The following is a 14,930-nucleotide window of genomic DNA, read 5'->3' on the forward strand; positions in this document are numbered from 1 at the left end:
ATGACTCCAACAGTGGAGATTGTTTTTCCCCTGATTCCCTTTGAATTCAGTTTTGCTAGGGCTCCTTGATGTTATACTTGGTCAAATGTTGTCTTGTTGTCTAGGACAATCACTCTCGCCTCATCTCATCAAAGCAAAACATTAAATGATTCTTCAAATAAAAATTTGAATGAATTTCATATGGTTTTGTTTCAAGCGTACAATAACACAAATAATGCAAAAACATGTGGGCTGGAATTTTACCATCCCACACACCACAGGAATCAGAGGGGCGGAGCATGAGAAGGTCCATTGACCTTGGGCAGGATTTTATGGTTTCGGGACGAGCAAGGCTGTAAACTCCCGTCCATGAAATATTCCTGTATTTATGTTGAAAATGAGAAAATTAATTTTAATAAATTTACATTGCTTCATTTTTCACACCATTTTGCAGTGATCCTTGTGTTTCTTACAGGGCTTGCAACAAAGTGAATGGCACAGCACAACGTTCCCTTCTAGCAACAATTAATACACCAGGCAAATTATTATATAGCAAAGCACCTATATTCTCACACATTTTACTGGTTTCCCAAAGTTTTTCATTGTAAATCAATGACAAATGTTTGAATTGACAATTAAATTGACTGACCTTTTTCAAAGCAATATGCTAGAATATGTTATACAAATTTGTTTATTTATTAGTGTCACAAGTAGGCTTTCTTAAAAACTGCATTGAAGTTACTGTGAAAATCCCTTAGTTGCCACACCCTCGGCGCCTGTTCAGGTACACTAAGAGACAATTTAGCATGGCCAACACACCTAACCAGCACATTTTGGAGTGTGGGAGGAAACCAGAGCACCCTGAGGAAACCCACACACACGGAGTGAAGGTGCAGACTTTGCACAGATAGTTGCCCAATCCGGGAATCGTATCCGGGTCCCTGGCGCTGTGTACAATGGCTTATTCTCCTGAATTCATCTGATGAAGTCCACTCTCAGGACACAAAGAAAACCAAGGAGAAGCAGCCGTGAGAGAGACCATTTGATTTGTCTATGCAATGAGTCGGATGGTCTCTCTCATCTGTACTTTTGTTCTGGGTCACAGCAATCTAAAGCTGCTGGGTTGCAGGGAGAGTGCCTCATGGTGCTACTCCAATAGGTCTTCAATGGTGCATGCCTGCAAGGAAACAGAGCCTGGTTTGAAGCCTTAACTGATTGTTATTTTCACTAAGCGCAAGATGTCCTTACAGCACTTAGCAGCACTGTTCTACGTCTGGCTCTCTAATCATCTGGATTATCACAAAATAGTTGTCACTGGGTTTTTGTATCCGGGCTTGCAGATAATTTTGGTGATATTTGGTGACTGTATCCAACCTAGATACTTTGACTGTAGATCGTGTTGGCATTCCTCTTCTGAAGAGTACCACTGAAAGCAAGACATACTGTGAATGGAGTGTTTCTGAGGTAGTGTTCAAAGGTTAGTCAGGTGTTATAATATTTTAGTGCTGCCATTGGATTTACTGGGAAGAGGTGTATCTGTACACACTAACTGATTGCCAAAACAAACTCTTCCTTATGTCTACAGATGTTGGTGTCCATGCACAAGCTGGTGGGAATGGACATAAAAATAAGATACTTACCTTACCTTATATAAGATAAATATAAGGCTACTTATGAGACTAACTGATACTACTGAACTCATAAAAGCACCCATGGCAGATTAAAATGTGCCGCACTCAATTATTTTACAAGATCTATGCCCTGCCTTTTCCAATGTCATTAGTTCCAATTGTTTTTCCAAAAGTTCTCTATCATGTTCCTAACCATCATACTTGGAATTTTACTCATTCTGTAAAAATATTTGAAAAAGCCCATATTTTTAAAAGAAATTTAACCTGTGCTTGATATTCTCCTTTTTGGTGTCTCCAAATCTTGTCACATTTCCCTTGAATTATGATACGTTTTTATCAAGTTGTTCATTGGAAGTAAATTGAACCACAACGAGGAATCTATTTAAGTGTTCCTGCTACAGATTATTCCTTCTGTTTATTGTTAGTTACCAAAACAATAAATGCTCTCCCATAATACAATGAAAACATGTCAAGAAGTTGACCTGGGTGTTTACAAAACAGTTAGACAGATAAAATCTCTCCTTCAAGGATTGTTTCTGGAGTCAATATCACATCACACTGAAAGATTTTACACAAGCATAATCAACAAGGGAAACTAAGGTAAGAATGTTAATTCTGCCATTATAGGCAATCTTCTTCAGGTGAATAAACATGAGGTATTTATACGTTTTCTGAATTTGGTAGTATTCAAATATTAATATTTGTGGAAAGACTGTGAATTCTCATCAATAGTTCTAAAAAAATTCATAAAACAATCTTAAGCGATAGACACACAACTTAAAATCTTCACCCAGGGCATGAAAATAATTTTCAAGTTAATTTGACAATAAGTAATTCCTGGGGTGTAAACGACAATGTGACTAACATCGTAATTCCAATTTTGGCAATTAAATGTATAGGGTGAATAAATGCCCATTGTCAAATAGAAATAGTTTGGCATTTTATTTGCTGCTTTATTCCTTACAAATGTTGTGATAATTCAGTACAGCATTTTGCGATATAGCAGTGGAATACTCTATCATTGTTCCAGTGATTCAAACAGAGGCACACACTGATAAACTGATGCCCATTATTGCAATTATTTTTAATATAAAGAGACATTTTTCTACATTAATCGAATGGGACACATTTGAACTGTCTTGTCACTTTGTTTCAGTGACAATATTTGAATCGTTAAAACATTAATAAGTATTATACCAAACTACGAAATGGCTTGGAGTACCTCAGTTTTACATATCTCCAGTTTATAAAATGAAAGCAAGTCGCCAATATTCCATTTTAATTAAATAAAATTGAGAGTATGCTAAAAATAGTTCATAGATAACAATTATGCTAACTACTCAATGGGAGAATCCATCTTAATGGCATACAATTATTTTTTTTAATCAAGTAATAGACGTATCAATTTAAGAATATTTTAAGAGGCATTTTTGAAAACAGCTAATTGGCATAAATTGCACAAGCTGGTAAATTTTAATTAAACATTAAATTAAGTAAAGCAGAGTTTGATTGAAAAATAGTCTAAATATTTTCCATTTGTCCTTCAGATCATCTGCCTGACACTGCAAAGATTTACAAATTAAAAATGTTGACAGGAGTATAATATTTGTCATATCTTGCAAGAATACATTGATTAAGAGGTTAAACAACTAGTCTAATGCTACCATATAACCAGCAATGAATATCACAAACAATTCTGTTTCATAAATATCTGGTATGTATTTAGTGGACTGTGGCATAAGATGCTGAATATGTTAATGGACAAAGCTTTGAGTACAAATGTGGGATGCCAATGTGAGATCTCACTGACTGATATGGAACTGATGGCTGCAGTCAGCACCATGTGCTGGCTATTAATTTTGTGAGGAGCTTACCTGCATTCTAGGTGGCATGGTGGCACAGTGGTTAGCACTGCTGCTTCACAGCGCCAGGGACCCGAGTTCAATTCCAGCCTTGGGTCACTGTCTGTTTGGAGTTTGCACATTCTCCCTGTGACTGCGTGGGTTTCCTCTGGGTGCTCCGGTTTCCTTCCACACTCCAAAGGTGTGCGGGTTAGGTTGATTGGCCATGCTAAATTGTCACTTAGTGTCGGGGGATTAGAAGGGTAAATATGTGGGGTTACGGGAATAGGGCCTTGGTGGGATTGTGGTCGTGCAGACTTGATGGGTTGAATGGCCTCCTTCTGCACTAAAGGGATTCTATGATCTTATGTTAATATATACTACTGGTCGGTCAGGCCTTTAGCTTAGGGGTCCATAATATGTTTTTTGTTTTTAAAGCTTCTAAGTGACCTTTCCTCTTTCTTCTTTGTAAAGGAATCAACCACACTAGAACTGCTGAAAGTAACTTATAAAGTCGAAATGTATATCACGGTGAACATGAACGATACAGCGAGGTAACAAACTGAAAGACCTTTAGAACAGTTTTATAAAAAAGCTGAACCACACAACATAGTTAGAACTTTGTGGAACATAGTGTCGGGGATGGGGACCAACTGAGGTTGATATAAATTGCGATGAAACATTTAGTACCCAAAACAGAATTGATTGAAAAAGTTGTGAATATTTTTATAAGTTATGTGTTATGCAAATAACTTTTCGAATTCATGCTTTTGAGTGTTCCATCTGGATACTGAAAAATGAATTTAAAATTGAATACAGGGTTATGGATGAGTTTTTTAAAATAATGGGACGAGTTTCCTAAATTCATACTTCCAATTTGAGCCTCGTTCATCAGCTGAACAGAGCCATTTATGTTTTTCAGGAATAATTATGCTGAATTTTGGAGGCCTGTTTTTTGGTGGAGGGGAATACAGAGTGGGACTGTTAACAGAGAAACATGAGAAAGGCATTCCATTTTAATTTTTATCAAAATTTTGACATTGTGTAAAAAATAAAAATAATAAATAAATATCTTTTTCATCACAATTTTGATAAAGTTTTATTTTAAGTTTAGTTAGTCTGTACCATACCTTCAAATTTTTAAAAGTCTAGGCATTGATCCTTTGAATAAGCCACATGTCTAAGAAGGGAAAAAGTATGTTTTAGAACTGTTTCAGATTATCTGGCATTAAATGCATTTTAAATAGATTTGAAGTAACTCTAATGTTTCATTCCTTGAATAAATACAGAAACAAATGTGTTTTTGCAGGCATGGAAGTGAGTTTTTTAAAGCAGCTCACATAAATGACACCGTCAGCATGAAGTCCTTATTAACAAGTAAAGACTTTGACCCTGCCATTCGAGGTGTGTTTAATAATAGACGATTTCTCTCTGCATTTAATTGTTTCCTTCCCACTTTATGCTCCTCTCTCCATCATGTGTTAACAATCCAGGCAGGAACTGAATTTCCTCATTCGATGCTGAATGCCATCAACAGTAAGAAAGGGATCTGGATTAACTTGTCTATATTTTTCTCCTTCTCTTTCTCCTCCTATTCTGCTCCATCCCCCTCTCCAACTATATAACTCATCACATTTGTATTCCTCTTCAGTTCTGTGGAAGAATCATATGGACTCAAAACATTGGGTGGCAGTTTCCGGCTGCGATTGCAGCAAAACCGGAAAATCCTGCCCAAGGTCAACAGACCTTTGCATGGTCGGTGCCCCGTCCGTTATGATTCCCATGATGGGTCGGGAAAATTCCCCCCATTAACTCTGAGTGTGAAGCCAATTTAAATATTTATGGCATAATTCAAATGTCATTAGCAAGCCCCGGGTGCTAGCGTCCAGGCTCACTTAACCTTACCCGCTCACCGGTCAAGCTTCTCACTGGCGAGAATCACAGCTGGTCTCCACCAGTGAGAGGCCAGACATGATGGCCTCCCTGTGGAGATCGGAGACCATTGATGCCACAGGGTGGACGGGAGCATAGCCGGGCAGTATCCATAGGGCAGTGTCAGCCTGCAGTGTCCACTGGGCACCCTGGCACCACCCACCAGGCACCCTAGCACTGCCCATTGAGCACCACAACTTTGCCAGGGGCTATGCCAGGGAGGTGGGGCCTGAGTGGGGGCAGAACCAGAGTTGGGGTGGAGCTATGAAGGGTGGAGGCAAGGGAAGCTCCGCAGAGGTGGCGATCAGGGAGGGGAGGGAACTCTGCACTGCTGATGTGATGTTTGAGGAGGGAGGGAAGAAGAAACTCTGTGGGGGGGGCGGAAATTGGGGTGGCAGGGAGGGAACTCTGCAGGGATGGGCAATTGGTAGGAGGATGGGGGAGATTTTGCAGATGGGAGCGGGGTAGCGATGTCTGAATGGGTGGTGGGGGGATGGTAGACTGGCACAGGGGGCAATTGGTGAGGATGTAGGAAGGGGCACTGGGGGCGATGTTAGAGGGGCAGGTGGGGGGGGGGGGGGGGGGAGATTTATTGCCTTCCTTCCTGTCTTTGCCTTTGAACCTTTCTTTCAAAGTCTTGTTGAAACCAGAGACATTACCTAATGGAGAGTGAGGATTATGAAACTTTGTTAAATCACTCTCTCCATTGGCCAACCCTATTCATCTTTAGAAACAACTTTCTGATATCTAACGTCTGTCAACTACAGGCTCTCCTAGATTAGTGACATGCAGCCCAAGCGCTTGAATCCAGAAAGAACAATTCAGGGCAGGCAATGATATTCATCCATTGATAAAAGCCCAATGACACAATATTTAGAAACCAAATTATTAGTTATGATGTATTATGATAAAAATTGCAAGTAACAACTTACAGACTTATCACAACACTTCTGTAATGAAACACCGTTGCATCTTGACAGTGTATTCATGTTTCATATAGAGGACACTGAATAGAAATTCATGAAGTACAGCATTTATTCTGTGTGTGAGAGACTGCAGCTAACTCATGAGCACTGCAGGGGTTAGATTTTCATTTTAAACAGCTTAACACTCAACATCTTGAATTCCCCAACCTGTGGTGTTAAAAAGTCAAATGTGTTTTTTAAATTAGTTCTTGGATTTGATTTGAGTCGGAATTTTTAAGCATTCATACTCTCTTCCCATTTTTCTTTATTTTCTCGTGGAGGCACAGACTCTTGCCAGGTATGACTCAATAAACAGTTATGCTGGCAAGTTTTTTGGGCTGAGATATAAAGCATCGCAACTGAACTCGCTAATATCCTTATAACAAGAACCGCATGTGCACTTAGCCGTGGAGGTCACTGTATACAGCAGACCCACTTGCATTCTTCCCTCCTTGTTGGCCATCATTGGTGACTGTGCCGTCAGCTGCCTAGGCTCTACGTTCTGGAAATCTCCCTACCCTCCCCCACCGAACCTCTCCCTCTCTCTAGCACTCTCAATCATTTAAAATGCACTTTAACGCCTACTTTGACCATCTGTCCTAATATCGCCTGACGTGACTTGGTGTCATTCTGTTTGGTAATACTCCTGTGAAAGGCCTTGGAGACTTTTACTGCATTATAAGTGCTATATAAATGCAAATTAGCATTGTTATAGTGTGTACTGAGATCAGTAATAATGTTCCTAATACTGTGATTAATTAATTCAGCATGTAAATGATCGCATTTGGAACATTTCTGATTTGCGTGGTTAGTTATGACACAAAACAATGCATTTACCCACTGGTACAATGCCCATAGCAATTGATGACTGATGAAAAATTAATTTCCCAGCAAGTGACAGAAAGAAGCATGTGGCAAGTTTTTTAAGACTATTACTGTAACAAACAACCTAAACGCAACATTAATTAAACATTATTTTTTCTTAGCCAATTAATACACAAAAATACAGAAATTTCCCATTAACTAATTAGCAGAACCAAAAATGCCATGCCACATTTAGACATTGTGCTAAATTTACAACATATATATAATCCTGTAGCTGAAGTACCAAACTCCTTCCAGTTTCCAACATGATTCCTTCTCCCTGCCAAACTAGGGCCGATCATTCAGTATCCTTTTAGAAGTTCCTTTACTCCACCTCCTGAGCATCATTGAACTGACTTCCAGTAGCAAGGGACCCACTGGCAACTCCTTGTTCTTTAAATCTTTAAATACGTTTTGTGTCTTGAAACAGAAAATCCTTTCTCATCAGCATTCTCCTTTGTTGGTTAACGCAAACACAGTCTTTCCCTTTGCTTGGCACAACAGCAGTTATTTCTCTCTCTCTCTGGGTGTCTGTCCAAGTCTGAGGGGGGAATTTTCTCATCCCACCCACCACGGGAATTGTCGCGGGTGGGGTGGGGGGGGGGGGGGGGCGGGGGGAGGTGGCGCTGGGGGTGGACCATGCAAAGGTCCGTCGACCCCAGTGGGATTTTCTGGTTTTGGGGCAAGCGTGGCTGGAAACTCCCGCCCTGAGAGTCTGTCTTCAGCAAGGCCAGCTCCCCCTCTTTTGTGTCAAGGTGTGAAAACCCAAGTTTCTATACATTTTAACCTGAGCCTCTGTCCCCAATATAACCAAAATACTTAGGGTTGTCTCCAGGGGGGTTCGGCAAACCATCCCCCATTCCAGGACATTGGGTGGAGCTTGTCCCAAAAAATAATAATGGCGAGAAAAACGGAGCGCAATTGTCCCTCTCTTACTCATTTTTTTGGAGAGTGGTGAGTTGTGCACTGGTTCTGGGAGAGGTGGGGCTTAAACATGCTGGTGAGCCAGGCTGCAAAGTGATCGAGTGCTTTGAAAGGGTGACAAAATCTCACAGTGCACTGGAAGACACCTTCCCTCACCCCACAGACATCAGGACCCCCTCCCCTCATTGGTGGCATGTTTCTCCACCCTCTCCCCGACATGTATTGCTGGCATTAGGGCGTTGAGGCCTCCCAATGTGTTCCACTTCATGACCCCTGACATGCCCACCCTTCATTCCCCACCCCTTCACAACCCCCCCTGTCATTGACCTTCCCCTGCATAGCCCCCTCTTCATAGACCCCCATCATAGCCCTCTCTGCAAAATCCTCTGCATAAGCACCCCTGGATAGCCCCCCCTTCATGACGTCCACTCAGGCCCTTCCCCCTTGGCCCTGCCCCAGGCACACTGGCAATGCCAATTTGCCAGGTTGAAACTGCCAGATGAGCACTGCCATTTGGGCACTGCCCAACCATGTCTCTGACCACCTGGGGACTTCAATGGCCTCCAAGCCCTCTGGTGTGGAGACCAGGAGTGATTCTCACCTGATTCGTGCCGCACCCGAGAGTCAGAAGATTCTGGGAGCTGGGATAGGGCAATCCCTGTGACAACGCCCCCCCACACTTGACAACCACCCACCCCATCCCATGCTTGAATGGCCCTGGTGATCCCCTAAGCACACTTCCCTTGTTCTGAGTGGAGGCCACGATGCTTCTCCGAGCTAGGTGCACTAGCTGCAGTGGATACCAATCCTGGTAGCAGGATCTCAACCTGTTAGGCAATGGAAGCCCCAAAGGCAGCTCATTAACTGTTATATTGCCATGGAATTTTGTTGGGGCTTCCCCAGATGCCCAAGGCATTGTTGTCCCTAGCAACCAGCCCATCATTAGAGTCCACCACCATCCCATTCAGTTTAAATTACAATAAAGGTATAAGACTATAAATCCAAATCATCGCTATGATCCTATTGACATATATCATTACTTGGCTGGTATTTTCTATAGTTTCTTTGAAATGGGTGCCTGATAATACAATTTTAAATATAATGGTCTAAATCCACAGGAGTTTAGTTGAAAATGATTCACATGAACTCGTGTCAAGGGCTTTGTTTACAATGACATATAATGAGATTGATGGTTTAGAAGTTTAACATTTGCAAGACGTCATCAAGCAGATATGTTTTAAGGTAGAACACAACAGGGATGATTTTCCAGCCTTGCCGCGCCTGGCGCAGACTGCACTGACCCCAGAGGATTGTGTGCGGACCTAAAAACGCGTTTTGCATCTGATACCAAAAGGGTCGCAATCATCCTGGTCCCTTGCAACTGATGCAAACCGGATCTCACCCAGAAAGGTAGCGAGGCTGAATAGTATTCAAAGTAGCATTTAAATATGCTAAACCTTTTTAAAGCCGGATTATCCTGGGGACCAGAAGTGATTCACGTCGGTGAGACTGCTCCATGACAAGGGTGAGAAGCAGTAATAAGGCCGGAAGATTCTGTGCCAGCCCTGCTAATGGCATTGAAATTAATTCAATCCCAAGCAATTATCATAGAATTATCATAGAATTCCAACAGTGCTGAAGGAGGCCATTCGGCCCATCGAGCCTGCACCGACACCATTCCCACCCAGGCCCTATCCCCATAAACCCACATATTTATCCTGCTGATCCCCATGACACTAAGGGGCAATTTAGCCTGGCCAATCCACCCTAACATGCACACCTTTAGACTGTGGGAGGAAATTGGAGCACCTGGAGGAAACCCACGCAGACACAGGGAGAATGTGCAGACTCCACACTGAAGTCACCCGAGGCCGGAATCGAACCCTGGTCCCTGGAGGTGTGAGGCAGCAGTGATAACCACTGTGCCACCATGCCGTCCTTTCTGGGCGCAAAGCCATTCTTGCTGGCAACATGGCCTGACACAAATCGGACTTTAAGCCTAGCACGCTAACTTCCCAGCTCACCATGCCGATTGGCCAGCAAGTTGAGCTGGTAAGATCGCACACATATCATTGCAGGTCCTAAGAGACGGCACGGTGGCACAGTGGTTAGCACTGCTGCCTCACAGCTCCAGGGACCCGGGTTCAATTCCGGCTTCGGGTCACTGTGTGGAGTTTGTATGTTCTCCCTGTGTCTGCGTGGGTTTCCTCCGGGTGCTCCGGTTTCCTCCCACAGTCCAAAGATGTGCAGGTTAGGTTGATTGGCCATGCTAAATTGCCCCTTAGTGTCCCGGAATGTGTAGGTTAGAGGGATTAGCAGGGTAAATATGTGGGGTTTCGGAGGTAGGGCCTAGGTGGGATTATGGTCAGTGCAGACTTGATGGGCCGAATGGCTTCCTTCTGCATTATAGGGTTTCTACGATTCAATGAGATGCAAGGGTGCTTCAGCAAAACCTAGATTTTGCATAAATGCTCAGTGTGAAATGTTATAATGTCTTCTCAAACATCTACTAGATTCCATAGGGAAAGAAGAGAAGCTGCAAACCAAGCTATGTATCAGTAAGCTGTATTGCATGTATTGATGTATTGCACCTCTATGACTTGATGAATGCTGTTGATGTCCACCAAGGTAATTAGAATAGCTGGTAGACAGCATGGGTTTAGGAGGTGCTGCTAAAGACATTTTGGCAATTTCTTACCAGTGCTAATATTGATGTGGAGTTGCCGGTGTTGGACTGGGGTGGACACAGTAAGAAGTCTCACAACACCAGGTTAAAGTCCAACAGGTTTATTTGGAATCACGAGCTTTCGGAGCGCTGCTCCTAATCAGACACTCACCTGATGAAGGAGCAGCGCTCCGAAAACTCATCATACCAAATAAAACTGTTGGACTTTAACCTGGTGTTGTGAGACTTTTTACAGTGCTAATATGTAATGGAGGTTAACAGCATGTCAAAATCCAGAAAAACAGCACAGCCCTGTCATTTTGTTATTGGTGAAGCAAAGAATTTTTCTTTGTTATTCCCAAGTTGGTGTGTTTAATCCACATAATGGTCCATTCAAAATAATTCAAAAGGAGATAATTAACCTTCAGAGTTCCAAAATCAGGATCCTTTTTTAATTGTGATAATTAGAAATCTTGTTTTTTTGTTTCATTTTTACTCCATTCTTAAAGTTATGAAGCCAATGTTCAGAATGGACCAGCGGACCTAACTCCTTTCTTTGCTTGCTCCAAAAACAAATTCAAAAATGAGTTTTATCCAGTTCATGGTCCCCAGAAGAAAGACAAATAAGATCCAAGCCGATAAGATAAGGCATTGCACCCCATCTTGGGCTTGATCCAACAACGCTTGATCTTAGTCAAAAAGCATTGTCTCGGTCCAAATAAAAAACATTTCTCACAAATCCAAAGCCAAACTCCAAAATCACAAATTACTCCTCTGCCAGATCCACTTTAGACGTTGATTGGGAAGTGCATTATCACTGGGGTTCTCTTGGTTGATGACTGTGACTTGGCAGAAGAGACGGAGAAAAGTGGCCAATGCCATTTAATGCAGTTCATCCCGTTCCTCAGCTTTTCCAACCAAGTTATGCCAAATGAGCAGGAGAAACATGCAGAAGTTTGTTGCCCAAATCAGTCGACTGCTTGGACGGTGATTTAAGGTCACACTATCAGGCATTCACCTGCTCCAAGCTGACAGTATTGCCCCCCCCACCCCTCAAACCACCCCCCCCCCCCCCCCCACCTCTTCTCCCCCATTGACCAGAACATATGCACTACAATGTTAGCATCATTCCACCTGAAAGTCTTGGCAGGAAATCATACAATCATTTAATAATGCAGCATAGAAGGAGGCCATTCAGCCCATTGTGCATGCATCAACTCTTTGAAAGAACTATCCAATTAATCCCACTCTCCTGCTCTTTATGTTGGAGAAAGGCATCTCTTTGTACAGTCTTCGTTTCAGTGCTGTTACCAGTCCTGATAACTGAAGGAAGTTCACGAAACAAATTCCTTTACACAAAATGAACAAGCTATACCATTAAGAGATGATTGAATAGCAAGAACATATGCATTGATCTATAATGCCAGCATAGGGGGTGGCACGGTTAGCATTGCTGTCTCACAGCGCCAGAGACCGGATTGAATTACTGGCTTGGGGTCACTGTCTGTGTGGAGTCTGCACATTCTCCCCGTGTCTGCGTGGATTTCCTCTGGGTGCTCCAGTTTCCTCCCACAGTCCAAAAGACGTGCTGGTTATGTGCATTGGCCATGCTAAATTCTCCCTCAGTGTACCCGAACAGGCGCTAGAGTGTGGTGACTAGGGGATTTTCACACTAACTTAATTGCAGTGTTAAAATGTTACAAATATATAGATAATAATATTGTCAAACTGGCTGGTTAGATAATGACACATATTTATACAGTGCTAGATATACTCATAGCAAACATTTGATCCTGAATCATATGTTTTATTGGTACAAACTGTAAAATATAAGTTGTAAAAGAAAATCACCAGTGTTTTGGTATTCAATTAAGTCATTGTTCTGAAACTGAAATTCAATAATATAATTTAAAGGGAATTTAGAAGAAACAATACTGCATACTGCATTGTTAAATGGCAATAAGGAAATTGCGGAGTTCATTCTGGATATGATGCCATCGCTGATCAATGAACCAATGACATCTGATATGTACAGAGGTAAAATAAAGTAACAGTGTTCTTACTGTTTATAGAAACAGTTCTGACTGTGTTAAAGATGATACATAAATGCAAGTTGTTGTTATTTAGAATCTTATTCTCAGACTCACTGAAATTCAAATCCCAGCTTTATCTAAATGAACACATTTGAAAGACAGATCAGGTGCTCATTTTAACTCAATTAATTAGCCATTATGCCATGAAATATTGGTTTACAGATGCTTAATCTTAATCTGTTTATCTTTAATGGAGATCCTCTAATTTAAAATAACTGTTTCTGAACCTATTTCAAGGCCTATCTTTGAGGTGAAAATGCCATAGTAATACTATTGAATGATGCAATTGATTAAATGCTGGTCTTTCACTTCTAACATGTGGATCAAAACTAGCATAGACCGGTAGGATGAAAGTCTCTTCTGTTTTTTGGCTGTAAAAGAGTTTGCACAATGCATTAGGACAGTCTCACTTCCTGGTTTGGCATAGGATTACAACACAAAACTGTACCTAATTTACCGCTAAATGGCACTGTCACTCAGGATGGTTGTTGTGGGAAAATGAAAGAAATGTCACTCTTGTGTATTGGCAAGTGCTCTCCTGAAGCTGGGCTGAAGCACACTGTTGGCCAGAATGGCAAAACATTTGAAGTTGAGTTTCTGCTTACTTACACCGATAATATCAGTGTAATTCAGGTGGAATCATTGCCAAAGATCGGGAAATTGTAAACATGAGGTATGTCTAAAAACACTTGCAAATGTGTCTTCTTCAATCCTTTATGCAGATTCAGGATTCAATTTTCTTGGATAAGGTTCCGCCCACAAAGCCGGTCAGGATCCCAGGTCTAAATTGCAAGTTTAGACCAATTGCATTGACACCAGAATACTTTTCAAATTATACTCCTTAAGTACACTAGTAGAAATATTTTAAATGTTTTTTTTCATAACAAAACGCTTTAACTTACTGTGAAACCCACTCGTGTATTCCAATGAACCTATTAAATGGTTCAGGATAGTTTTAAATCATTTTCAATGGTTTTCTGTTAGGTTACTCACAGGCAGAGAGGACCAAATGCCCTTACTAAAAACACCCAGTTTGGCAGATAAACCCATTTTCAGCTGTGTAAGTTAAAATGCACTGCTTAAATACTTAAAGAAAATGGAAAGCAATAAAGAAATAATTACATTCTATTATGTCGCTCAATTGCATGGGTTGAGAGAAGATTTTCCTCTTGTGATTATGCAAATTAAGTTTATTGCACACTAAAACTGCGACATAACCAGTGCAATTTCAGTGCATTTTGGGCACAATTTCCCAAAACAGAAATTCTGCCCATGAACTTAAAATGGGAGGCACAGGACAAAATGTTGCTGACTGACTGCACAGAGATAGTCACCAGGCTGCCTTTCCACGATGATGGGCGGAATTCTCCCAAAGAAATTGTCGAATTCACGTAAAAACTGGAGTAATTCACGCTGATTTTTTTCAGTGGGAGCTCAGAAAAGAGCCTCCCACACTCTGTGCACTGCAGACGCCACCAGCATGAATATCATTAAATTTCAGGGAGCGGGGCCTATTCCTGGCCAGGAGGCTGGCAGCATAGCGCTGAGCGGGCTACTGCACATGCGCCGATCTGTCAGCACCGAGAACGGCGCATGCGCAGTGGCCCCTGCACTGACGGTCTCCAGATTGCTTGTCAGCTCGATCACTGACCAGCCCTGCGACCCTCGCAATGCCGCCCCTCCGGCCCCCATGGCCCAATTGCTGGTCCCTCGACCATTCCCGGGCCCAGGCCCGACCCCCCCCCCAATTCTCCCGGCCCACCGTGAGCTCTTGTGCTCCCCCACCGATTCCCCCCCCCCCCACAACAGTAACCACCCCTGCAGTCCCGACTCCCCTCCCCCCCCCGGCAGTGCTGACCCCCCCACCAGCAGGTTGATCTCCCCCCCCACCCCTCCTGCTGCTTACCCCCATCCCCAGCCCACCTCAATCACTGGCCTCCCTGCTGCCCCCGCTGATTCCTATGCAGAGTGGCAATGGGAACCCCCACCCCTCCAATTGCCTCCATCAAGCCCCACCCCCTAGGCCCTTATTAGGC

General features: G+C 42.5%; 1 protein-coding gene across 1 annotated transcript in view; it reads left to right on the plus strand.

Annotated features, from left to right (window-relative positions):
* Positions 1–3,970: 3,970 nt before the first annotated feature.
* The window catches only part of LOC144483718 (transient receptor potential cation channel subfamily V member 6-like), a 50,050-nt gene continuing 39,090 nt past the window's right edge, over positions 3,971–14,930 (plus strand). Inside the window, exons 1-3 of the mRNA XM_078202261.1 lie at positions 3,971–4,005; positions 4,761–4,855; positions 12,716–12,838. Coding sequence (XP_078058387.1) covers positions 3,971–4,005; positions 4,761–4,855; positions 12,716–12,838 — 253 coding nt within the window. The remainder of the gene's footprint in view (positions 4,006–4,760; positions 4,856–12,715; positions 12,839–14,930) is intronic.

This window comes from Mustelus asterias, chromosome 3 (genome assembly GCF_964213995.1).
Source record: "Mustelus asterias chromosome 3, sMusAst1.hap1.1, whole genome shotgun sequence".
In the NCBI taxonomy this organism is placed as follows: Eukaryota; Metazoa; Chordata; class Chondrichthyes; order Carcharhiniformes; family Triakidae; genus Mustelus; species Mustelus asterias.